General features: G+C 47.2%; 4 protein-coding genes and 2 non-coding genes across 13 annotated transcripts in view; 2 read left to right on the top strand and 4 right to left on the bottom strand.

The window, feature by feature from the left end:
- The window catches only part of LOC113023492 (uncharacterized), a 72,629-nt gene extending 69,532 nt beyond the window's left edge, over positions 1-3,097 (top strand). For all 6 annotated transcript variants that reach the window (XM_080302266.1, XM_026169534.2, XM_080302267.1 and 3 more), the window contains 5 exons: positions 251-324; positions 803-901; positions 1,110-1,226; positions 1,514-1,611; positions 2,214-3,097. In XM_080302266.1, coding sequence (XP_080158392.1) covers positions 251-324; positions 803-901; positions 1,110-1,226; positions 1,514-1,611; positions 2,214-2,427 — 602 coding nt within the window. In that variant the 3' untranslated portion in view covers positions 2,428-3,097. The remainder of the gene's footprint in view (positions 1-250; positions 325-802; positions 902-1,109; positions 1,227-1,513; positions 1,612-2,213) is intronic.
- LOC113023519 (fibrinogen-like protein 1) lies at positions 2,599-8,504 on the bottom strand. Of its 2 annotated transcripts, none has more exons than XM_026169590.2 (8): positions 8,344-8,504; positions 7,494-7,680; positions 6,075-6,243; positions 5,637-5,796; positions 5,467-5,564; positions 5,133-5,221; positions 4,217-4,404; positions 2,599-3,363 (listed from the first exon to the last, which is right to left on the bottom strand). In XM_026169590.2, exons 2-8 carry the CDS (start codon positions 7,641-7,643, stop codon positions 3,144-3,146), a joined length of 1,074 nt encoding a protein of 357 aa, XP_026025375.2. In that variant the 5' UTR covers positions 7,644-7,680; positions 8,344-8,504; the 3' UTR covers positions 2,599-3,143. The 2 variants fall into 2 exon arrangements, with proteins under 2 accessions (XP_026025375.2, XP_026025373.2); XM_026169588.2 differs by having other exon boundaries at positions 8,151-8,479.
- Positions 8,123-8,214, bottom strand: trnar-ucu (transfer RNA arginine (anticodon UCU)). Its single transcript is given in 2 exon segments — positions 8,123-8,158; positions 8,178-8,214. It is a non-coding gene; the product is annotated as a tRNA-Arg (tRNA).
- A 398-nt stretch (positions 8,505-8,902) lies between the features above and the next one.
- Positions 8,903-8,975, top strand: trnak-uuu (transfer RNA lysine (anticodon UUU)). The gene has a single exon. It is a non-coding gene; the product is annotated as a tRNA-Lys (tRNA).
- A 1,071-nt stretch (positions 8,976-10,046) lies between these two features.
- Positions 10,047-16,265, bottom strand: LOC113023507 (E3 ubiquitin-protein ligase TRIM21-like). The gene is made up of 2 exons (XM_026169572.2): positions 15,501-16,265; positions 10,047-13,353 (listed from the first exon to the last, which is right to left on the bottom strand). The coding sequence occupies exons 1-2, from the start codon at positions 15,585-15,587 to the stop codon at positions 11,752-11,754; spliced, it is 1,689 nt and encodes a 562-aa protein (XP_026025357.2). The 5' UTR covers positions 15,588-16,265; the 3' UTR covers positions 10,047-11,751.
- Positions 16,266-17,189: 924 nt separating this feature from the next.
- pmm2 (phosphomannomutase 2) lies at positions 17,190-23,745 on the bottom strand. Of its 2 annotated transcripts, none has more exons than XM_026169597.2 (8): positions 23,491-23,745; positions 21,274-21,385; positions 21,092-21,168; positions 20,263-20,354; positions 19,395-19,494; positions 19,112-19,187; positions 18,853-18,968; positions 17,190-17,817 (listed from the first exon to the last, which is right to left on the bottom strand). In XM_026169597.2, the coding sequence occupies exons 1-8, from the start codon at positions 23,563-23,565 to the stop codon at positions 17,713-17,715; spliced, it is 753 nt and encodes a 250-aa protein (XP_026025382.1). In that variant the 5' UTR covers positions 23,566-23,745; the 3' UTR covers positions 17,190-17,712. The 2 variants fall into 2 exon arrangements, with proteins under 2 accessions (XP_026025382.1, XP_080158434.1); XM_080302308.1 differs by having other exon boundaries at positions 18,804-18,968; positions 23,491-23,741.
- Between the last annotated feature and the right edge of the window lie 1,507 nt (positions 23,746-25,252).

Here is a 25,252-nt window from a genome sequence, read left to right as displayed (position 1 = left end):
CACAGACACACACACAGACACACACACACAGACACACACACAGACACACACACACAGACACTCACACACACAGACACTCACACACACACACACACACACTCACAGACACTCACAGACACACACACACACACACACACACACACACACACACACAGACACACACACACACTCACAGACACACACACACACTCACAGACACAGACACACACTCTGTCCTCTTTGTCGCTCTGATTTCTTTCTCCCGGCTCAGAGATGAAGACCATCCATCGCTCCGACCTGGACACTGTGGAAAAATCCCTGCAGGACACCGAAGCTTCTCTCTCTGTAAGAATCACTTTACTGCCATCATCACATTTCCATCCCTCTGTGACATCAGATGAACCTTCATCAGTCCCACACGTGGGAAATTAGTTTGGTTACAGCAGCAAAACATAAGAAAAATAGAATAAAATAGAATAACATACTGTGCAATATAGAATAGAACAGAATAGAGTGCTATAAACATGAGAATGAGGTGATGCGTCTGCTCAGCGCGGGGCGAGCGTGGCCGTCAGGGCGTTTGAATCGGTGACTCTGCAGCGCTGCGTTCGTGCTGAGGCTCGCACACGTTTTCCCTCCAGGTGCTTCCAGATGTTTGTGTGTGGAGGAGAGCCGAGGATCTATCTGTGCTGCCGGCTCAGACGCTCAGGAGGCCAACACAAACCTGAGCTCGGTCTGCAGACGAGTTCCTGATGAATCTGTAGTTTACCTGCCGCTGAGCTCAGCGTGAACTCTAACAACGGCGCCTCTGTTTCCCCCTCAGGAAAAACTCTCCGAGCTCACGGCGGAGAAGGAGGACCTGAGCGAGAAGCTGCGAGCTGAGGAGGAGAGGAGGAAGAGGATGCTCACCGACAAGAATCTGGTAACGATGGTTTAATCTCCCTCTGAACTCCTCCTAGCAGCACTCGTGAAGCCCGCTGCTGACCATGACTGCCCCCTGCTGGTGTGGAAGAGCAGTGACTAACTCATACTAAAGGGACAGGAAATGTGTGCTTGTTGTGCTGCTGTAATGCTGCTTAAAGCGCCGAGGGTTCCTGCGCTCACCTGCTGTGTCTGTGCTGTTTGTGCAGAAGGACTCGCACACTGTGTACCTGGAGAAGGAGCTGGAGAGTCTGAAGGTGGTGCTGGAGATCAAGAACAACCAGCTGCATCAGAAGGAGAAGAAGCTGATGGAGATGGACAAACTGGTGGGTGCAGATCTGTTTCCGTCTCAGCAGATCTAAGAATTCCTTATCTAGCAGCATCGGCAGCCTCCCGGGAATCTCCCGTGCTTTGTGACTGAAGCTTTGGAAACAGTTGTTGTGTTTGTCTGGTGTTACTGCCGGAGCGTCTGCCACAGCGAGCATCGCACAGCGAGGAGCGAGTGTGTCAGTCGGACGCATTAGCTGCTTTTAAACATTTTCATCTACCTGAGCCGAGCCTGATGATTGGATGAAAAAAACGTTCTGTGTGTGTGTGTGTGTGTGTGTCACAGGTGGAGACGAATGTGAAGCTGGAGGAGTGTCTGAAGAAGGTGCAGCAGGAGAATGAGGACTACAAGGCCAGGATGGACAAACACGCCGCGCTGTCCAAGTACGTACTCCAGGGGGCTCATCCCCATCCAATCGTTCAGCTACCTCCTGGTTTCCTCCCTCCCTCTCCTGGCTTTCAGATAAATGTTAAAAGGCCTGTCGCAGGGACCGCCGGCGCCTCTCGCTCTCGCTGCGTGAGTTGTGATGATGAGGGTTTATCTGCTGCTGTTCTTTGACTCATAATGTGAAGAACGAGACGTTCTGTGAGAGACGAACATGTTTCTGCTCCGTAAATACAAAAGAAAGCAGATTTCAGGCAACGAGGAGCGCGAGAATGTTGATTGCTTAAAGCCTCGGAGCACATATCTCTGTCCTGTTATTGTGGCTCGTGTGAATAAGAAAGTGACTGTTTGCCTGTGAAAAACACTTAAAAATCAACTTTGTATTTGCAGTGAGTGAAAACATCAGACGTGTGGCTTTAACAGCGTTCAGAGTAAAATCCCGCCACAGCAGCACGAACGACGGCGCCTTTTAAACGTCCCGCGTGCGCCTGTCGTGATCAGAACCCATCAGCCTCTCAGCGGGCGCGTGGAAGCTGTAAACGAGCGGCTCCCCTTTCGATAAATCCTTGCCCGTCTCACGGCTCTCTGTCTCCCCCTGCAGGCAGCTGTCCAGCGAGCAGGCCATACTGCAGCAGACGCTGCAGAAGGAGTCAAAGGTCAACAAGCGGCTGTCCATGGAGAACGAGGAGCTGCTGTGGAAGCTGCACAACGGCGACCTGCTGGCGAGCCCCCGCCGCCTCTCGCCCACCTCCCCCTTCAGCTCGCCCCGGAACTCCGCCTCCTTCACCACAGCTGCGCCGTTATCGCCCAGATAACCCACCGCCCCCCCTGCGCTCCCCCCTCCCGAGTCGGAGCGGCGCCGCTGGACATGAAGCCATCGCAGACTTGTACATTTTTAAATAAATATCTTATTTTGAAAAGACGCTGCGGCGGCACCGACGCACTTAAACCAGAGGCTGGGCTGAGCTCGCCGCCTCGGAGCGCCCGGTCCTCCCGGGAGCGTTCTTCCTCCTCTGAAGAAACCAGCAGGCATGCCTCAGGGTCTGTACATAGCTCCTCCTCCCTGACCGCTGCTCCGCTCGCCTCCTCGGGGGAAACCTTGGATTTGTGGATGTTTGTGGAAACGCTCCGCCTCCAAAGAGCGAAGCTCAATCAGCGTTCCAATGGGACGGAGACACGCCTCCCACAGACCTCTGTCCTGTCACGACCTCGACCTTAACCTGCTTTGTGGAATGTAATCACCCGTGGACGTTCGACGTAGGGGGCCGGCCTCAGAGCCAAATATGCAGACCTCCCCTCGCGCCCTGAAATCACCCGGTGCCCAATCAGATGTCTGCCCTGCCGTGCCCCTCCCTCACTGACACACTGGCCTGTGTTACTGTTTCTGTTGTTTGTCCTGAAAAACCTCAGATTTACCCAGAATGCCTCAGTGTACAATGTTCTTTTTTGTTGTTTTGAACAGAATAAATGCGACATGACATCATACGAAGGCGCTCTGACTTTATTTCACAGCATCAAAGTGACCTCGGCTTCACGGAGCGCCTCGGCCCGCCGCCGGGACCACGTCAGGACCGCCTGGCAGGTAAACGTCCGCTGGAGGCGGCGCTTCGAGGTCGGACGCTCGTATCATCATGACGACAGACTTGATGGAGTAGGCCCAGCCGTGCCACGTGTACCACACCACGCCGTCGTCCGTCATGGCTTCGAACGGCCCGTCGTAGTAGTGACCGTTCAGGTTACCTGCGTTACACCTGTGAGGGGGAAGTCACAGAACAGTCAGCTGACACGATCGGCCAATAGCAGCTGCTTTAATCGCACTCTGCTCCAATTAAAGGGACAGTCCACCGAGCGTCTTCACGTCTATCCTGATAGTTCAGCTGCAGAGACGAAAAGCTTCATGATCGAAGCACCGAAAACGAGCCGTGAGAAGCTCAGCAGCATGAACCCTGCTGGGTTTAATTTTAAGGGATAAAAGTTCAGGTTTTTCTATTAAAACTTTATTGATTGATTCTCTACTCCGCTTTTTCTACCCGAGTTTAAAAAGACCTGAACTCTGATTATAAATCGGAGCAGCTGCTGTGAGAATCACGAGAAATCCTCAGATTTCTGCTGCTGGGACGTCAGCGGAAATCTGCTGGGCTGCAGAAAAGTTTGGGAACGGCTGCGTTAGGGAACATGGGGAGGCAGAAATCAAACGAGCTGATTATTAACCTTTGGTTTAAAGGACGGTGAACTTTAACTAAACACTAAAAGCAGCAGCCACTGAACAAACGCTTCAAAGCTCTTTGTGCAAAGAGCTTCAAACAGACGCACAAAGATCTTCATCTCCACAGTTCCCATGAAAGGTGCGTTTGATTTTATGAGTTGAACACAAAACTGCAGAAATGAAAGACGAACAAAGAAACGCAGCAGCTGGAATTTAAATCTGAATGTCTGAGGCTGAATCACGTTTATCAGCAAGATGTCAGTTTCCCGGGGTCACGGTGTTGGCGGGTGATGCTTGGCCCCGTCGCTCTGTCTCGTGTGGAGGACCGACTCTACAGCTCAGTTTTGGTGTACTGTCCCTTTAAGCCTGCAGTAAACGCGTCGCCGTGCGTGTCTCACCTGCTGAACCACCAGCCCGACTTGCTGTGTCTGACGCACTGAACGTCGGCGTCGATGCAGTTCGGCCGGTCGTAGGTGCTGAACTTCACCCCGTCTGCGCATGGACTGCCCGGTCCCGCCACGTGGGCGTCGTCCAGAGCGTCGCCAGCGTTCCCAGTGAACTCGCCCAGATGTAACTGGTACTGGTCCTTCAGGTGAACACGGGAGTGAAAGCAGAGTGATCAGGCTCACACCTGCAGCGCGACCTTCAGCGAGGACACTTAAAGCCATTTACAGCCGGACCCTGTTTGACGCGAACCTCACAGGTCCGTGACGGCGAGGAAGACCACGCGCTGAAACTGCGAGTGCTGCAGGAGCTCACAGTTACAAATCTGATGCTCAGACTCATCGCAGCCAGTTCGTTCAGCACCAGCTGATTAATCAGACGCCTTACACACACACACACAAAACGTGCAGTCAGCAGAGTGACCCGGGTTATTGTTCTGCAGCTACGTTTAACGACGCCCCTTCAACGCATCATTTTCACAGCCTTTGAAGGCCTGAGGCCACACCTGGGTTCAGGTTTAACGTCAGGGTCAGGTGTGGGGCCTCCTAAAACAGCAGCAAACAGCTCGTCTTACTTCCTCCTCTCGTGGTCATCGCGCCGACACTGCGGAATATTCTGCAGCTCCTCCCCCTGCTGTTAGTTTATCTGTGTTTATCCTCAGCAGTGCAGGAACACAGAGAGGGAGAGGACCGCCGATGGGAACAGAGACCGGCGGTGACCTTGATGCTGCTGCTGGGGACCGTAGTCTAAATAAGACCGAGTGTTATGAGAAACCCATAGGAGGTCAAAGGTCAGGGAGAGGCTGTAAAGTGTTCTTAGCGTCAGATTGAATTTAAAGCTGAGACGTTCCCGCGGTTACTTGAGTTTCACCTGTTCGCCGTCCACCTTGAAGCTCTTGTACTCGGCGAAGCGCTCGTTCCCCTCAAAGTCCTCCATGTTGATGTGCAGGTCATAGTTCCCTAAAACACAGAAAGCATCAGACACACACACACAGACGCACACACACACACACAGACGCACACACACACACACAGACGCACACACACACACACAGACGCACACACACACACACAGACGCACACACACACACACGCACACGCACACACACACACACAGACGCACACACACAGACGCACACACACACACACACACACACGCACACAGACGCACACACACACAGACGCACACACACAGGTAGACGCACCTTGTGATGTCAGATGGTGCAGGGGTTCATTGCCCAACCAGAACTCTCCAGCAGGAGAGAAGAGGTCTCCGAATCCATGCTTGTACTCCACCCACGCTCTGCGCGCACACACACACGATGACACATTTGTTTGCACTGTTCACGTGTTCACGTGTGTAAAGGTGACACACCTGTCGAAGCTCTCTTTGCCGTCTCTCCTCCTCTGGAAGACGGTCCACCCTCCTCCGTGGTTCATGTCGCAGTACACGCTCAGCGCCGTGGGAGCGCCGTCTGGGCGAATCACGTACAGCCCGCTGGCCACGTTTCCATCCTCAAACACCTCAGAGCAGTCTACACACACACACACACACACACACACACACACACACACACACACACACACACACACACACACACACACACACACAGATAAGAAAAAGATCTGGTTCAATCCCAGGAGGAGACCTCGTCCTCCGTAACGCTGCATCTGTCTGACATGAGTCTAATAAAATAACCATTTCTCTGATCTTGTGACGCTCTGTGTAGACATGGTTTGTTTCTTAGATAAAGGAAAGCGTCCGGTGCTGACGATGTAGGGTTTGACCCACACACGGTGGATGCAGCCGTACCTCTGTAGAGGTCGTCGAGGCCCAGGTACGAGTTGGGGATCTGCTGCAGCTGCTGCGCCTGGCTGCTGTGGAGCTCCTGGATGTAGCGGTGCTGCTCACTGATCACGTTCATCAAGCCCTGGATCTCCGCTTCCAGCCGGCTCACCCTCTCCTCACACGGCACCGGCGCCTGGACAGGAGGATAAAAACGCTCTCCTCTGGCACTCGGCAGTAACGAAGAAAGTATGAGAGGATCATTGTTGTCCTCATCAGTGTTTCTGTGATCTACTCTCAATCCTGACTGAAGCTCGTCACAGCAAACACTCCCATGATTTCTGAGACTGTTTCAAGGACTTTAAAAATGAAATCATTTAAGTTTCTGCCAATGAAACTCCTGCAGAACTGCCAATGCTTTGATATTAATATATACAAATGCAGTTTGAAATAAATCCATATTTATGATGCTGAAATCGTGTGAAGCTGCGAATCTAAACGATATAAAAGCCGAGATTAAAGAATCATCTTATACACACTGATGCCTCACCTGCAGCGTGGAGGTAAAGGTCAAAGGTTATTGGGATTACTTTTAGTAAAGGTACTTTTTGTAATCGCCTCATGCAGATTTGAATGAAAACGTTCACCAGCAGGGGGCAGTGTTACAGTGACCGCGTGCTGTTTAACGTTGATTCAACACGCTTTGTTTTTATTGTAAATGTGTTGTTAAATACTGAAGTTACACTGACTCACTGCTCCCTCGTGTGGAACAAAATGGTATTACATGCACGTCCAGCTCAGCTCTGAACTCGAATGCAGATCTTTTCAACAGAATATGGAGATATTTGGGCAGAATGTGCGTGGTGCGTGTTTCTTAGTTTAAAGGAAGTTAGCAGACGTACTTTGAGTTACTCAGCACTGCATCAATAAATCACAACGCAAAATTAGAGCTGAAGCTTGAACAGATGAGGAGTTATCAAAGTGGGGTTCAAAAGGTCAAACCAAAATAAAACTGAAATATGATCATTACTGTTTATTTCTAATGTTTGTATTTTACTCTGTCACAATAAAGTAAACATTCAGTTTTTATTCTGTTTCTGTCATTTGTTAGTTTGGTTGATGGAAATAAAAATCCTGAGACTGAAGTGCAGAAAAATAAAATGATACCAGTGAGATGAATTTCTTGTTCTGTACAGTAAAAATGAAATCTGAATCTAAACCACGTTCAACACCAACGTTCTCATTTTTCAATAAGTCATCAGAGAAGCACAAACAGTGTCCCTGTGGACAGAGCTCAGTCTGCGCTTCCACTGGAACAAAGCGACGGCTGCATTTTTCACCCCTCTGTCATCAGCTGTGTGAGGACCCAAATCTCAGAGATACTTAAAGCAGGAAGTACAGAGTGCACGAGGAGAAATATGTCACACGGACGCTCCGGTTTCTTACCGCCACAGAGGAAGCCAGGTGAAGCAGAAAGGCCACGGACGTCCTCAGCGTGACCATCATCGGCACTCTCATCGACTCGCTGCCCGACCCTCCTCCGATTAGCCTCTCCGCCTCCTCTGACATCGCTGCACAGCCGTGGGGAGCCTCCATCTAGTGGCTGCAGTGACTGAGCCAGCAACACCGACCACTGTACACAACAAAGATAATGACGTGATCACCAGTGAATGGGTCAGGAGAGACATAAATAAATGCTAAAATAAAACCATTTATATACACTTATTTTTATCTACTTCTCTGTATGTTAATACAAAGAGCAAATCTGACCATCAGAACTGATATGGCATGTATTTCTAAGTAGTTATTAAGTTTTATTCAGCAAACAAACACAAATGTTGTATAATGTGCATGGGTACACATGTTTTATTACTGGCATTAAATTTAACTCAATTAATCATTAAGTGCATTTAAAGTAAACATTATTTTAATTTTCAGCTAATTCCCTCTATTTGTGTCATTGTTAGTCTTCCGTTCCGCACAACGTAACACCGTTAGCTAGTTATATTAGTTATTTATATTACAGTTATATTACAGCATATTTAATACATAAAAACAAACAAAACAAAAATGTGCGACTCCGGTGGGACTCGAACCCACAACCTTTGAATCACTCCTCAAGTGCTTGACTAGAAGTCCAATGCGCTATCCATTGCGCCACGGAGCCACCTGTTGCACAGGCTGCAATGACAGCTTTTTAAGATCCTCTTTCCACACGAGGCCCTAGCAACACGGCTAATCCGCCCGTGTCCGCTACACAAACAATAATGCTATAAAATAGCACTTTAATGCTAACGTTAGCTTAGCACCGCTGCTAGCTGCTGTCAGCCGGCCCGCTTCTCCTCCGCCCTCTCTTCGTTAGCTCACACATGGAGGCTCAGGCTCTGTCCTCAAAGACAACTACTCCTCCGACACTGATCATATTTGCTTTAGCAGTCATGACGTCAGACTGCTTCGCTTGTTTCAGCAGAAACAACGTCGGAGAGCAAACGTCAATGTCCTAGCTCAATTCAGTGAAAAACACTACGTAAATTGCGTGCAACTGTGTCATTTAAACACTTTATAAACAGATTGAGTCGTGTCTTGAGTTGCAATTTGAGGGTTCATTCTGTGATTTTAGCAGCGGAGTTTTTATTGTGAAATTCTTAAAAACCGGAAGTGATATGTGCGTTTCGAAAAACTAGAAATGGCTGAGAGAACATGCAGGACCAAAATCTAATATGTCTGATATATCGTGACGTGAAACGCGAGGTGAACAGAGAACATCTCCTGTGTTACTTTTATCTGCAGCAATATGCTAGTGTGCTAACGGACTACCCAGGTTTTTGAGGAACCAGTGACAGAAATGTGCCAGAGCCCGGATAGCTCAGTCGGTAGAGCATCAGACTTTTAATCTGAGGGTCCAGGGTTCAAGTCCCTGTTCGGGCGTCGATTTTTTTCGCCCCTTTAGTTAAAGAACCTGCTCAAAGTGAGCCCACATATTCTTTGCATTGCTGCAGTGACTCAAATATAGCTTTTATGTTTTCATTGTAGGAGTAAATGTTAAACGCCTATGACAAGACCTCCCACCCACTCCATGATGTGCTGCCCAGTCACAGGAGCACACTGAGATTACCCATAATGCACCACTGAACGATGCAGAAAATCATTCCTCCCTGTACAACTCAATCTAATACACAGCAGACAGTGCAGCGGTTACACCCTTTTGCAGATGCTCTCCTGTGAAAATATCAAAGTGTTACAGGTTACAGTCAATCATATATATTTAATCGCTGTAATAATCCAGAATTGTAGAGCTATTTTTCGTATTTTGTAAACTTTGCAATAAATGGTTTTTTTATGTAGTTCAGTCTGTTACTGATCTTATTGTCTTGGAGTGACTGTGACCACATCATTTCCTAAGGGATTAATAAAGTATTCTGATTGGGATAAATTTACAACAGAAACATGTTTGGCTGCTGTGGACAGAGTCCAGACACACACAGAGCTGTTGATCGGCTGCTCAGTCAGCCTTTGCTTCAACCTTGAGTGAAGCTGAAGCACACTGGGCCCATGCCCCCTTTTTGGGCTGTGCCAAGGCCCGGCCACCAGATGCTTGCTTTCGGGCACCCTCCCCGGGCCTGGCTCCTCGGGCAGGGTAAAGTGTTCCCTCGGTGATATTCTCATAATGGTCTTCTGAATCGCTCTTTGTCTGGTCCCTCACCCAGGACCAATTTGCCATGGGAGACCCTACCAGGGGGCAAAAGCCTCCAGGCAACAGCCCCTGGGATCCCTGGGACACACAAACCCCTCCACCATGATAAGGTAGCGATTCACATTTTGTTAGCCACGCTGAGGTGCTGGGGGGATGATCTCGTACATGGTTGTCATAGTTTCTGTCATAATCGCCAGCAGAGCCTCTGTCAGTTACTTTTTATTTGTATCTGTTTTTTAGGGTGTCCCACATGGGTCCAATCTGGGACCAGCTCTCCTTTGTCAGGTACATAATTAAATGAGACATTTCTGTAAGCATGATAATTCAGTTTTATTAATACAGCACAACCCGCATCAGTGAACATATTCAGATTCTTGAAAAGATAGTGGCCACACTATCCACTCATACTTAACTAATGATGATCTGTATGAACAGTTCCAGTCTGGTTTTCGTCCCTCCCATAGCACTGAAACCGCACTAATAAAAATAACCAATGATACTTCTCAGCCCTTTCCTCTGGTTGCAGGCGTGCCCCAGGGATCTGTCCTGGGTTCTTTTCATTATCTTCTTCCGCTTGCACACATTTTTTGTAAATACAATATCCAGTTTCATTGCTATGCTGATGACACCCAGCTTTATCTGTCCACTAAACCTGATTCTGCTCTCCCCCGTCCTCCCTCACCCTCTGATTAGCCGAACTAAATTCATGGTTCTCTTCCAATTTTCTCAAACTCAATAGTAACAAATCTGAGCTCCTCCTGGTCGGCACTAAACAAACACGATCCAGAACTAATAGCTTTTCCCCATGAGTGAAAAGTCTGGGTGTCATGCGCGATGCTACTCTATCTTTTAACCCACACATCAATAACATCTCTTGGTCTGCATATTTCCAACTCCATAACATTAATCGTCCTTTTCTCTCCCCACATGCCGCGGCCATTCTTAGCCTGGCCACTCTCCGGATCGATTACTGCAACTCTCTTCTTTTTGATCTTAGTCAAAAATCTATCCATCAGCTTCAGCGTGTCCAGAACTCTGCTGCTCGTATCATCACCAGGACTCCTATGCACCACATCACTCCTGCTCTGCAGCAGCTTCACTGGCTTCCAGTTAAATACCGCATCAATTTCAAGATACACATTCAAGGCTACCCATCATCTCTCGCCTTCATACCTCTCTGACCTGGTTCAGCTCACCATCCCTTCTCCGTGTCTCACATCCTCCTCCTCTCTTTCTCTTTCCGTCCCTTCCCCCAGCTAGCCACCGTGGGGCCCCCATCATCCCTTCCTCCTGAGATAAGAAACATCACTTCCCTCCCTCTTTTTAAGTCCAGACTCAAAACTCACCTGTTCACATTAGCCTATTCCACATACATTTGTCCATCCTGCTACTTTAATTTATTTTATTTATTTGCTCAACGTTTTATCCTTATTATGTTTGTTCCTGTTATTGCTTGTGTACAGTGTCCTTGACTGTTTTTAAAGGCGCTTTGATAAATAAAATGTATTATTATTATTAGATGGAGCACAGGATGAGACATATCTGCAGTCTGAGAATAAAAGCCTGCAAAGTTAAAATTATAATTAAATAACTGTTAAGTCTGGATTGTTCAGAAATATCAAAGTGTGACAACAACCACGAGTCTACAGTGACCTCTGCTTATCCTTACCAGGGTTTCAGCGGGGCTGGACCCTATCCAAGACGAGATACCCCCTGTACAGGTCCACAGACACTTATGTGAATTTCAGAATCATCGTTAATCCCACTGTGGACTGTGGGAGGAATCTGGAGTACCCAAATATTCCCTTTGAATTCAGGTAAAATTGAAGTTTCCTTCAAAATAAAAAAAAAAACTAATTCACATAGTTTTAAGAATTAAAATCAGCACGAGGCTGTGAGTGTGAGTACACTTAATAACAAAAACCAATCAGTCAGAATCTGAAAATAAACATGAGCAAAACCACAGAGTCACCAGTGAAAATGTTCCTCACACAGGATCAGACCAGATTTCTAGTTCGTGTGATCGACAGCAGTGATCAGCAGAGGTGCAGAGTTTTTACCATCATCACTAGTACAAGGACAAAAGTACGGGAAGAGCTTCTCTGTGAAGGAGCAGCCAGTGAACGAGTAGATCAGAGCTGCAGCATCTACGTCATAGAAGGAGACTAGACCCTCCTCATAGTCCACAAACACCCCCACCTTCTGAGGACCAGACCGGAGACAGAGACGGACCGGAGGGGCGGCACAAGCACTGTACTCACTTCCATTTCTCAGACAAACAGTCCAGAGACCGTTCTGAGGTCTCAGTCTGATGTTTCCCTTCCTGTTGATCGACTCTGTGGACACTCCTAAAGTCCATTTAGTCTTTCCTTTAACCTGAACCTCAAAGTAAAATCTGCCTGAAGAGAAACTCTGCTCTGCTAAAACACAAACACACTGAGAAAATCTCTCTGGGTTGTCCGGAAGTTTCTTCCTCACATCACCATGATTCACTTGTTTTCCATCATCAGACAGGATGAGGTAAGGATTTGCTGTATCAGGATCCAGAGTCACGTCCACTGCATCCTGCTGGACCCTCTTCAGCTCTGCAGCCTCAAACAGCTTCTTCATGTCTTTCCTGAGTGTCTCCACAGCTCTCCCCACGGTCCCCTCATATGATGGTGGACGGACTCTGACCTCTGTCCAGTCCTTGGTGGGTGGAGCAGCTTTCAGGGAGGAGAAGCTCTGGAGGAGGTGGAGGTGGTCTTCAGAGCGTGAGAGCTGCTCCACCTCAGATCTTCTCTCCATCAGCTCAGAGATTTCCTGTTCCAGATCTTTGATGAGTCCTTCAGCCTGTTTCTCTGTAGCTTCCTGTTTGTCTTCGATCTCCTTTATGAGCTCCTTCAGGCGTCTCTCAACAGACTCCATCAGAGCCGTGAGGACCTGAACACCTTCTGCTTTCTGTCTGTCTGCAGCATCTTTCCTCATCTTCACCGACTCTTTGATCTCCTGAATCTTCAGTCGTCTCTTCTGGATCATCTGCTGAATCTCAGCCTCTGTCTTCTCCAGCTCTGCCTTCTTTCCTTCGTATTCTTCTCTCAGAGGAACAACTTCATGAGCCTTGTGATCTAGAACAGAGCAGAGCATGCAGACACATGTCTGGTCGGTCTTACAGAACAGCTCCAGATGTTTATCGTGCTTCCTACACATCCTGCTTTCCAGGTTCTCCACAGGCTCAATCAGCTGATGTCTTTTCAGACTTGTAGCTGTCAGATGAGGCTCCAGGTGAGTCTGACAGTAGGAGGTCAGACACACCAGGCAGGACTTCAGGGCCTTCAGTCTGGGTCCAGTGCAGACGTCACAGGGAACTTCTGCTTTCTGCTGAGCTTCACGTCTCTGAGCAACCATCTCAGACAGCAAAGTGTTCACCCTCAGCTGAGGTCTATTGGGAAACGCCTTTTTACATACTGTACACTGACATGGAAAATTAATATCCCAGTGCTGAGTGATGCACTTTTTGCAGAAGTTGTGTCCACAAGGTGTGGTGACCGGATCAGTGAACACATCTGGACAGATGGGGCACAGAAGCTCATCGTCAGAAAGCAGATTGGTGGCAGCAGACATGTCTGCAGTCTGAGAACAGAAGTCAAAGTTAATATTGTAAGCAAATAATTGTTGTTTAGAAATATGAAAGTGTGACAACAACCATAAGTTCAAGCAGTGACCTCCAGATATTCACTTCAATTTTAAATTCACTTTTATTCATATAGCAACAGCAGCTGTATACTGTAACGAGCCTGCAGTGATTCAGAGAAATCAAAAGGTGACCCCCTACGAACAAGCACTTGGTGACAGTGGGAAGGAAAAACTCCCTTTTAACAGGCAGAGGCAGAACCAGGCTCTGCCATGTTGGCTTCTCTTCACTGGTTACCTGTTAAATCCATTCAGGCCAATGAAAAGACTTTCGGTCTGCCTCATAGTAATTCTGGCAAACCATCAGGCGACTCCGGAGGGGAAAGCCCAAGGTGGGGTCCTAACCCTAACTCTTCAACAGGTGGTCGAAGACATACTTTGAGGACCTCCCGAATGCCACTGATTGATCCTCTATGAGGCAGGGGCTGGGAATTACTCAACCATCTCGGAGGGTGAGGTCACCGGCGCAGTGAAACAACTCTTTGGAGGCCAGGCTCCTGGGCTGGATGAGGATCGCCCCAAGCTCCTGAAGGGCCTGGATGTTGTAGGCGTGTCATTGTTGACACACTATGATACTTTCAGTGGAGATGTGGGGTGGTGCCTCTGGATTGGCAGACTGTGATGGTTGTTCTTTAAGAAGGGGGATCGGACAGTGTCCTTCAACTACAGAGGGATCACACTCCTTAGCCTCCTTGGGAGGCTAGCGTACTGGAAAGTAGAGTTTGTGCATTTATAGTTTAACCTCAGACACACAAGGAACAATGCAGATATCATCCTCAGTTCAAGTGTGTGAGAGTTTGTCCATCTAGTCTACAACTGTGGAATTGGAGACGACATACAGCGACATCCCTCAGAGGCTGGGGGTGCTTTGGGACCGTCTCATAGTCTTCAGCCTCTCCCATAGTCAAGAACTCTGGGCAGCAACTGAAAGACAACGACTGTAGACACAAACTACAGAAATGAGCTTTCTCCAAAGGGGGGCTGGTTACTCGCTACTTCTCCACATGAAAAGCAGAGAGCTGTGGTGGTTCAGGCATTCGCCCAATTCAAAATCCTGCTCCTCACATACAAGGTCTTAAATAATCAGGCCCCATCTTATCTTAATGACCTTGTAGTACCATATCACCCTATTAGAGCACTTCGCTCTCAGACTGTTGACTAACTTGTTGTTCCTTGGATAAAGGAAGTATGGGAGGCAGAGCCTTCAGTTTTCAGGCCCCTCTTCTGTGGAACCAGCTTCCAGTTTGGATTCAGGAGACAGACACTATCTCTACTTTCAAGATCAGGCTTCAAACTTTCCTTTTTGCTAAAGCATATAGTTAGGGCTGGACCAGGTGACCCTGAATCCTCCCTTAGTTATGCTGCAATAGACGTAGGCTGCCGGGGGGCCTGTGGTTTATATGCCACTCTGCATTTCAGTTATTATTCATCTCTGGCTCTCCCACAGTGTGTCTTGGTGCTCACTTCCTCCCCTCAACCCTAACCCGCGGTTAAAAGTGAGTATTTCCTTCCCACTGTTGCCAAATTGGGTTTTCTCTGTATTATCACATGACCATGATATAGGCACCTTGTCGTGATCTGTGAAGTGAACTTCCTGCCATGCATCCCATAAATGGCTTCAAAAGTGTGTTGGTTTGACAGGCATGTGACCAAACACGTGTTTTGACTGTTGCAGGCAAACATACCGTCAGCTCAGGTAAAACAGTTTAATCTTCACTTTTTACTAATTATATGAGGTTTTTATCTTTTACGTCTCAGACTGAGTGAAAATTGACATTTTCTTATTTGCTCATTTGAAATTTGACCTCAGTCTGTATCTTGTACTCTGTTTTTTCATTTGGTTGGTGCATTCACAGCTTTAACATACTTTGAAAACCCAGTGTTCAGATTTTGTACCTGATAAGCTGACAAATGTAAAAGTCAGTGTAGTGCCACCACTGAAGACCTGAACATCTTCTTACTCACTGCAGCAAGAACAAAGCTGCCCTCTCTGAATGAGTCTGACAGCTACAATCAGAGCACGCTCTACAAAGCTGTTGGTTTAATCCCCAACCTGAAACATTGAGTTTACAAACCGCTGCACTCACCAGTATCTGAGTCAGGTGTTGACAAAGACTCGTGTTTGAAGATGAAATGGTTTCAACTAAAGCTTCCGTTACTCTGAGAAGCTTCATCCGCCCTGACAAACACTTCCTGCTGTTTCTTGTCAGGTTTCCTTTGGTAGGTTTGCACTGATCACAGCTGCACACCTGAAACAAGACGAGCTTCAGACGCAGGCCCTTCTTTAGTCTGACAGCAGCAGTTTTCACTCGGTGAGCAGAAACAAGCTGCTGCTCTGGTCTTTGAGAGTTCACTGCAAAAACATGAAGTTTAAACAGGAAACATCCGATTTAACAGATTTATTTAACTCTCATGGGTGCAGGAGGTCAGAGGTGTCTTTGGTTTGCCCCGTCGCATGTTTAGCCTCCATGAGGAGCGATCCTACCTGGAAGACCAGCCCCACAGCGCCTCCGTGTGGGAGTAATGTGAAACAGCTCTAAATGAGAAGAAGGTTTTTGGTAGCCCTGTTTCTCGTGGCTGTACTGATCTTTAGATGTGAGCGTGCAGCTGCTCCACGAGCTTCTATCTGAAACGTCGCATTTCTGTCTCCTGTGGCGATGAAGCTGCGAAGGCTCAAAAATGCTGCAGCAACGATGTGGATTAAACATAATTTGATGGTCCACAGAAAATAATTATGATAAAAGAACATTGTATTACTTCATTAAATATGCAAAGTTAGGATTTCTCCCAATGTGTGAACTGCTGGAGGAGGTCAGAGGTTAAAGGTCAGAGCGGTGTCTCAGTCTGGTTTTAAAGCTCTAACAGAAAATGACCTTTTATTGACGACAGACGATCGACCAATAAAAAGCTGCAGCAGGAAAAACAAGAAAACTGATATTTTCATTTCCATCATCATTTAAACGCAGGAGCACGCAGCTCTCCTCCAATCAGGAGTCAGCATAAGGCCAAACCTTTTTCTTACCACATTTGTAATCAGATTACATTTTACAGTCCACGTTTCAAACACTGAACATCAGCGCAGCCACCGTCCTGCAGCAGGAAGTTTATGAACCATCACAACATCACTGATGTCAGTGATGCAGCACAGCTGGTGGAAGGAAACATGCAGATGTTCAACTTCTGTAGATGAGGAAATATCCAAGTAATTTAATGTAACTGAATATTGAATCTTCCATATTTAATATCTAAGTTTATTCCTTTATGTGTTTATAATCCTGGAAAATTAAATCATGCAAATAAACATTTTCAGCTTCAGGCAAGCTCACAGAAACACAGACTGTATATCAAAGATGGATGTAGCTTCTGGTGATGTATCGAATGCAATCGTTAAATTACGAGACAAGTTTAATAAATATGGAGGACCAAGAAAGTCTAAACATTTCATGAGTTAATAATTAATTGGGGCAATAAAATATGCATTAGTAATTCCAATTATAAATTATTATCTAAATAAAGTAATTAAGGAACTATTAAAAGCTGAAAGGAAAATGGATTTACATTTAAAAAAAAAATCAAATCACTCAAAAATCTTTGTTAAAAATATTATTTTGAAAATTTAAAAACAGGTTTTTCAAAATAAAGGAGAATCAAGTGAATGGATGAAGATTAATCTCTATGATTCGTCCTTTTCAAATCCACGTCCTTCCCGTTAGCTGCTGGATCACATCTGGGATGAACTCTTTTGGTCTTTGGAGGGAAATCGCCGTAAGAACGAGTCGCGTTTCAGAGCGTCGGCTCCCTTTTATTCCCCTCGCTGTTAACAGTAACGTCGTCATGTACAGAAACATCACATGATTATTTAAAGCATGGCTATGATTTTCCACGTTGCATAAAACGGCCTCGTCGTAACAGGATCAGCTGCTACTTCACTCCTGGAAACACAGACTGTATAACAAAGATGGACAACAGAGTGGCGAACCGTTCCAGTACAGCTGTGATGTCACCCACCTTTATTTACACTCAGACAGGAGGATGGTAAACCACAGCTGCGTGTCATTGCTCCGCCCACTTCCTCACTCCGCCCACAGCGTGAGGCTGGAGGGGCTTCCCCGAACAGTCCTCCGTACGCGGAGGCTCAGCGTGTCCCGTGGAATCAAACACACAGATCACAGAAAGACAAACCCACCAACCCCGACCAAACAAGCAGCTACAATCAAAAAGTCACGTCAGCGTTCATCAGCTCCTCCTCCCGTCTGTTGTTATAGGTGACGCGCAGTCACAGCTGGCAGGCGTTTGAGCTCAGGAGAAGAAGAGCTGCTCGCACAGGCGCCGCGTCTCCTCCGGGCTGGACACCTCGTGGCCGACGGTCCGGGGGTCGCAGTAGATCTCGTAATCGTTTCCTCCCTGACGTGAAGACAGAGACGCACAGAAAGATGAGCCGTGCTGCAGCTCACGACTCAACGAAGCGGCACGTTAAACGAGGTTGGTGGAAAAGTTTGGCCCCAAACTCGCTGCAGGTTGACAGTCGCACATCTGTGTGTCCTTCAAACACAGCGTCAAACAGCTGCAAGTGTTGCACGGTGACCACTGAACATGCCAGATGTTTGAAACAGGTCAAGTTCCACCCTGAGCCGTAAAAACATGAAACAACGAGACATTCAGACCCTGCCGGCCGGTCTGAGGACCGAAGATTCATCTGTCTGCACCAGGGGTGTTAAACATAAGGCCTGGGGGCCGATGAAGACTCGAACATTCACAGAGCGGCGTAATAAAGACGAACAAGGACGGAAACTCCTCTGAGTGACCTCACAGGAGGATCACAGTCGGAGTAACCTGACTGTGCCGTCAGGGGCGTTTCAGCGGCCCCGCCCACTCAGGTGTGCTGAATGTGGCCCGCGATGTAAACGGCGTCCTGCTCTATAACACACTGTTTACTCTCTACAGTGGACATGCTCACACAGACATGCTGCACTGATGTTCTGGGTACAAACTAACTCCCTGCAATGACAGTATAAGTATTATTAGTATTTATTTATTAAACATATAAATACTTAAAGTCAGCCCCGCTAGAATAAGGAGACAGGTGTCATAAGCCACTCATTACAAGTACTTATGATGTAAGATTACATTCTCAGAGTTACTGCACTGCTTAAACCTGTCGTTTCCTCCACCTGCACAGACTTTGTGATGACAGAAAGAATCTACTGATTTCTTTTTTTGGTCTCGGGCTGTAAACAGTTCGTTTAACACGGGGACGGACTCACTGCTGCCCCTGCTGGACACTACAGGAGCTGCGGTGTTCAGCTTGCTGCTGGATCCAGCTGCATTTCAGGAATAATGAAACAGATGTTTCCAGGAACGACTCTTTGACCCGACCGGCCATCGTTTACCTGCCGCTGATATTCTGCCTCCGTGAGGAGTCACGTGACACAGACTCACAGGTTTGGTCTTGTCTCCAAAGAAGTGGATGGTGGAGTAGTCGTCCTTCTCCACGATGCCGAGGCAGTACCTTTTATCCCAGCCGTCAGGAAACACGTCAAAGCTGATCTGACCTCCTGCGGACACACAAAGACCGACAGGCTGCAGGAAACGAAGGCGCCATTGGCATCACAGTGAGGTAGGACAGCCACGCCGCCTCAGTTTGTTTCAGGCTCGCGTCACCTTCAGTGAGGCGGCGTGCCGGCTGCAGCAGACTCACCGATGGAAAACGAGAGTCCTTTTCCTTTGAACTCCTCCTGCAACACGGACACAAACGTCTCTCGGATTTTCTCCTTCTGTAGGAAACAAACACCACCGTCTTCATTTCAGCAGCAGCTTCAGCTTCACAGCGAAAGAACCAAACAGGACTTTTACCTCGTCAGTACATTTTAAATGAGAACAAGCTCAAAACCTACCAAATGTACCACAAACAGACATTTTTGTTAATTACAGGTGGAGGAGGCGGGTGGAGCCGGGGTTTAGGGTCAGCACGTGGGCGTTACCTTGTCCAGCTCGTAGAACTCGATCCGCTCCTCTTGCGTGCAGCTGCGTCCGATCGGAGACACGTTCAGCATCCCGTTACGAAACTCCACGAAGGTGCCCCTGAGAGACGACACAGAGTCACATGACGCCCACCGCAGAACCGCCACAGTCCTGATACATGCAGTGATTCTGACCTTTTGACCTCACGGGTAACACACCTGAAACCCTCACGGTTTCATGGCGAGCACTTTTACAGTTTAAACAGTTTACTCTCACAGCTGAGCCACGCCCACAGCCCCAAAGGTAAGAACGGCGTGTTATAACGTGGATCTTTAACCTCCTCGGACCTGCGTCCACAGATGTGGACGTCACATTTTGGGTTATTTAGACCAAAATACTCAATCTTGCTCTACATGGGCCTGATGTCCACTTACGAGGACGCTATGCTGCTGCTGTTCTATCGACATTTAAATAAATATCATCATGAGTGGCTCTGATTTTTCTTTAAGGTAAAAAAAATAAAAAAATCTGGTAATTCTTTGTTTTTACATTCGATATGGCAGCCTCGCCTCTGTCAGTGCGCCCCAGGGCAGCTGTGGCTACACCTGTAGCTGCCTCCACCAGTGTGTGAATGTGAGAGTGAATGAATAGTGGCATTGTAAAGCGCTGTATAAATCCACTCCATTATCAGGTCCCAATGTGACCAAATATCAAAGAGAAATTAAAAATGCTGCTGTGGAAGAGTTCAGGTCTGAGGAGGTTAAAGAAACTTTTCACTGTTTAAACCCGTCTGCTGGATCAAACCGACACGCCCTCCGACCGACACGCCCTCCACCCCCCTGCCAGGCTGTTACACACACGCTAACCAACACACGGATGTGCTGTCACCTTTTCTTGGGCAGTTTGATCTTGGCCATGTAGTTCAGACAGAAGTTTATGAAGTCTTGCAGCAGCTCCTCCCCCATGTGGGCCTGAATGGACTGACACACACACACACACACACACACACACACACACACACACACACACACACACACACACACACACACACACACACACACACACACACACACACACACACACACTTTAAATGATGATGTCACTCATTAAGGGAACAAAGGTATCCACACCTGCCTGTCCTGAGTGTAACCTGATACCTGCTGTTTGTCTCACTGGAGGGTTTCCAGCATCAAAGCATCTGAGTCTGGTTTAAGTCCAGACTTTGACTCGGACGCTCCAGAACCTTTATTTTGTCCCTTTGAGCCAATCAGAGGCGGAGCTGCTGGTTCCTGCGTGGTTAGTCTGATGCACACGTGACTCAAAGCTTCCAGAAAGTTCAGCTTCTGTCTCGTCAGCCCTCAGAATATTATCCTCCAGATGTTTGTTGGCAGATGTGCGACGAGACTTTGTGATCTTCTTGGTCAGCAGTGGTTTCTGCTTGGACTCTCCCATCTTTGCCCCGCCTCTTTCTTACCGTTGAGTCGTGACCTCTGACCCTAGCTGAGCTTAATAGATGTTGTTCTGGGCTCTTCTGTGACCTCCTGGATGAGTCGGCGATGGTTTTCCAGGCTCTCAGCGTGGGTCGCTGGAGTCCCACAGCCTTAGAAATGTCTCCGTCACCCTCTCAGGCTGATGATGTCACTGACTTTGCTCCTCAGCTGCTTCTTTACATGCTGATTCCAGATCAGTTACATAAAAAGGTAAAACTCCGTCTCACCTGCACAGAGTGTAACTGTCCGCTCTTATACGCCACCAGGCCGTTCTCAGCAAACACGTAGTCCACCTTCTGGATCACTGCGCACAGAACCGAGACCAACAAGCGTTATCATCTCTCTGGTATAAGCTGCGTGCAAATAAAGGGACAGTATCAGACAGGATACAGAGCGGCGTTCGTCTCACCGTCGTCTCCCAGCTGCTCCTTGATCTTGCTGAGGTCGGACCCTCCGACGACGCCGACCCGAACCCGAGTCCTCAGCTTCTGGAGGAACTCTGCCATGTCCGGGGTCACCCGCTGAAAACACACAGTGACACGCCCCACATTTACCGCCATGACGGACACAGAGTCTACGACTCGCAGCTTTGTTTATCTTCTGTCATTTATTCATCTTTTGTTGAGCTAGCTGTGGTCTGGATGCTGTGGAGGGTCTATCAGCAGGAAAAGCTGCACAACTAATTAAGCCCAAATATTTATGCCCTTGTTCATATTTTCCAACCCACCACGGGGTGAACTGGAGTCTGATGGGCCACTTCTGGCCCCCGAGCCTTATGTTTGACATCCCTGCACTCAGCCAGGGTTCCCGGCCGGCACAGGCTCAGCTGCTTCCCTCTTCTTTATGCAGTGATGCTTACCCATTCTGTGTGCTGCACAAGCACAGCAGCGGCTCACTGAACCTTCCTCTTTTCCCCAAAAACATTGATTTCAAACTGGTCAGGTGTGTCGCAACACAGGAAACAAACGCTGTGAAACGCTGCGGTTGTGAAACTTTCAGTAACAATCAGTTTATTAAAGATTTAAAAACGCTGCACACAGTCAAACACGAGAAGCCTTCGACTGACAAGATCAACGTCTCTGTCACTACAGTTATAAACGCCGACGTTTCTGCAAGAAAAAAGGAAATCTGACGACATCAGCAGTTTACCCGTCTGCTGATATTCAACTCCAGCTTCAGTGAAGAGTCCAAGTTCTCCTGAAACAGCAAGTCTGCAACCTTTACTGCACTCGCAGTTAGGCCCGAGCTCCCGTTTTAATTTACTTTAATCTTTTTTAATTGAATGTTTTGCATCATCATTATGACATCATCACACATGCTTTCATGGTGTTTACACCAAACACTGACCATGTGATGCACATCAAACCAGGAATGATCAGTTTCCTGTTCGTGGCTGACAGGAGGGGGACCCGGTGCGGTCTTCTGCTGCTTCATGGCTCGCCATGTTGTTCAGAGATGTTCGTCTGCATTCATCAGCATGTATACAATCAGTCTGGCTGCTCTGCTCTGACATCAGCGAGGTGAGAACTGTTGCTCACTGGACTGCTTGTTGTAAACAGAGAGGGCTCTCTTTAAAGTCTCTGAAATCGTCTTTCTGATGCTCAGGCTGAACTTCACTGAGTGTCTGACACATGATTGGTTGATTAAAATATTTGCGTTATTAAGCACTTGAACAGGTGTGCCTGCTGAGTGTACCCTGTTGGCCATTCATCACTACTCGGTTCGTCTTACTTTGCATTTTCATTTCAATGACGTCACATTTTTTAAATCACAGGATGAAAAGTTTGCAACCTTTGACAAATTTTTGCAGTAAAACTGAACAGCTGTGCACACACAGCAGGGCTACACTGAAACCAAGAGTCTCGGGGTCATGACCCCTGCTCCACCTAAACCTTCACCTAAAGCAGTCTGCATGGGTCAGAGGTCAGGGTCACCTCCTAAAGAACATTTTAAACATGAGTGACTCTGCTGGAAGAACAGGCCAAACACGTAACCTTGCAGGGCCGTTAGGGGGCGCTTAACCCGGGGATTAGTGACATGCTAGCAGAAACTACCGGGAACACGATTAGCACGAGCGTCGCTTGAGTCACCTACGTAATCAATGGCCACGTGAAGGGTGTTTTATATTTAGGAGGTGACGACAGTGATTATACACACCACGGATATAAATGTAACTAATAGTTTGATGATTTTTTTTTTCTAAATCCTAAACTCGTGTTTCACATTGACGTTCCGTCAGACACTTCCTGTTATAGCAAAAAGCTAGCAAGACGTAATTTACCGTTACATGCGTCACCTAATATCTTCTATGTTTAGTAACCACAGCGATAACGTTACACTGTCAGAGATTATTATTTTATTAATATCATTATTATAAAGATGTTTGGCACTGGCAGTCCGCCCATACTGGCTAACGTCGCTTAGCGGAACCATTGTTACGTAGTTTCTGCGGAGCATTTTTGCCTGCGGAAGAACTACAATATCAACGTGGAGCCGGAAGTCGCAGTGTCGGACAGTACAGTCATGTTTGTCTGAAGGTTTGTCAGGTGCACTGATTGTTTTATATCACCAGTGGTCTTGCCCTCGCGCGCGCGGACATATACACAAGCACGCACACATTTCCCACCTGTCTCGCGGCCGTAAGCGTGCCGTCAACGTCAAAGAGGCAGAGCGTGCTCGTGTCCACACCGGCGTCACTCATCTTCCCTCCGCTCCCGGACCCACACAGACACGCTGACCGCCTCCCCGCTGCTCCGAGTGGGCTCGCCTCCTCTGCCGGTGTTCCGTAAAGAGCAGCTCGGTTCTCCCTACACTACCTGCTCGCCGCTTAGAACTACAACCACGGTTCTTCTCTTCTTCTTGGGTGTGTACCAGACTGACAGACGCACAGTGCTGCCACCTGCTGATACTTTGCAGTATCTGCGTAAAAGATTAAACAAATTAACTTTAAACTGTTGTGAAATTACAATGATGTTGTTCATTTTATTTTATTAATTCATGTATTTTTATTGAATCATTTTATATTTACAATTTGCTTATTACTTGTTTTTACTGTCATTAATACTTTGGGACAGATGTGAAGCTTCCTCGCAGATTTTAAAGGCGAACCATTGTGTTCTTCATTATTTCCTGACATCTGCACAGGTCTGTGAAGGTGGATTAAACAGGGTCATATATCATTGTAATTAAACACAGGCTGCAGCTGTAGATAAATAAAAACAATTTAAAATTCCTTTGTGTGTTTAGTGAGTTTAGTTTGGACTCTCTTGTCTCCACACTTCCTCCTCTTCATCGTGTGCTTTTGGCTCATGAACCAAACCCGTGTCTTTTCAGCTACGTTAGAGTTTAATGTTGGACCAGGAACATTTTTCCTGTTCAACTTTGCACAGCTGCTCAGGAAAATGAGTAAATTATGAGCACAGGGTTGTGCAACAGGGTTTGTCTTCATTTGATATCGCTTCAACACAACACACAGATGTTGGGACACAAAGTCTTTAATGAAACAGAAAATTACAACACTTCTACCTGTGAGCTTTGAGGCCTGTTTTCAGTCCTGATATTTGCTTTAGATGTATGTCAGTTTGGTAATTTGTTACATCAGCTAAATCATTAAACAGAACCTAAAACAAAATATCTCAAATAAATTAGAAAAAGTTCAACCAATATAAGAAATCAAGGCTCAGCCATGTGAAAGTCACTGAAAAGAAGAAGCACAGTTATAATGGAAATGAACTCAAAGAGCTCAAAGTAAAAACGTCTGCCAATCAGCACAGCAGGGTTACTAAATAAAATATGGAGGCCGTTCTCAAATGGCGCCTTTTACAATAAAAACTAAAGAAGTAATGGTGTTAAAAGCGTGTCCTGCATGCTGTTTGCAGTTAGGTGGGGCGCACGAGGACAACAAAAGGAGAAAAAGTGGTTCAGAAGTGTTTCATTGACATGTATTCGCCTCCCAGCGACCCCCCAACTTTACATACAGACGACCTCCTGATTAACTGTGAGGTGTGAACCCCCGGCTCACACAGGTCACCCCCCAACTTCTCAGTCAATGAGCCTGTAAATGAACTTTAATCACCTCTGTGGAGGGTCAGAGCTGAAACTGTTTTAAATGATCTGTTCATGACTCATCGTGGATTTATCTCTGAGCTCAAAGTTTCCCCTCACTGTGAGAAATCCCCTCTGAAAGCATGAAACACGTTCAGGATTATGATTCGAAAAGAAAATCCAGATGTTTGGGAGAATTGTGCAAAGTGGTGATGGAGGTGAAACATTGAGGGGAAATACTTTCAGACCTTACAAGTATTAATCTATTTAAATGCACTACCTCATAGTGGCTGTCAGAATGAAGCTTGATGCATATAATTCTTTATACGTGGAGGAACATTTCA

This window comes from Astatotilapia calliptera, chromosome 6 (genome assembly GCF_964374335.1).
Source record: "Astatotilapia calliptera chromosome 6, fAstCal68.1, whole genome shotgun sequence".
NCBI classification, from domain to species: Eukaryota; Metazoa; Chordata; class Actinopteri; order Cichliformes; family Cichlidae; genus Astatotilapia; species Astatotilapia calliptera.
The sequence above is the reverse complement of the archived record's forward strand: the minus strand, read 5'-3'. Positions and strand labels throughout refer to the sequence as shown.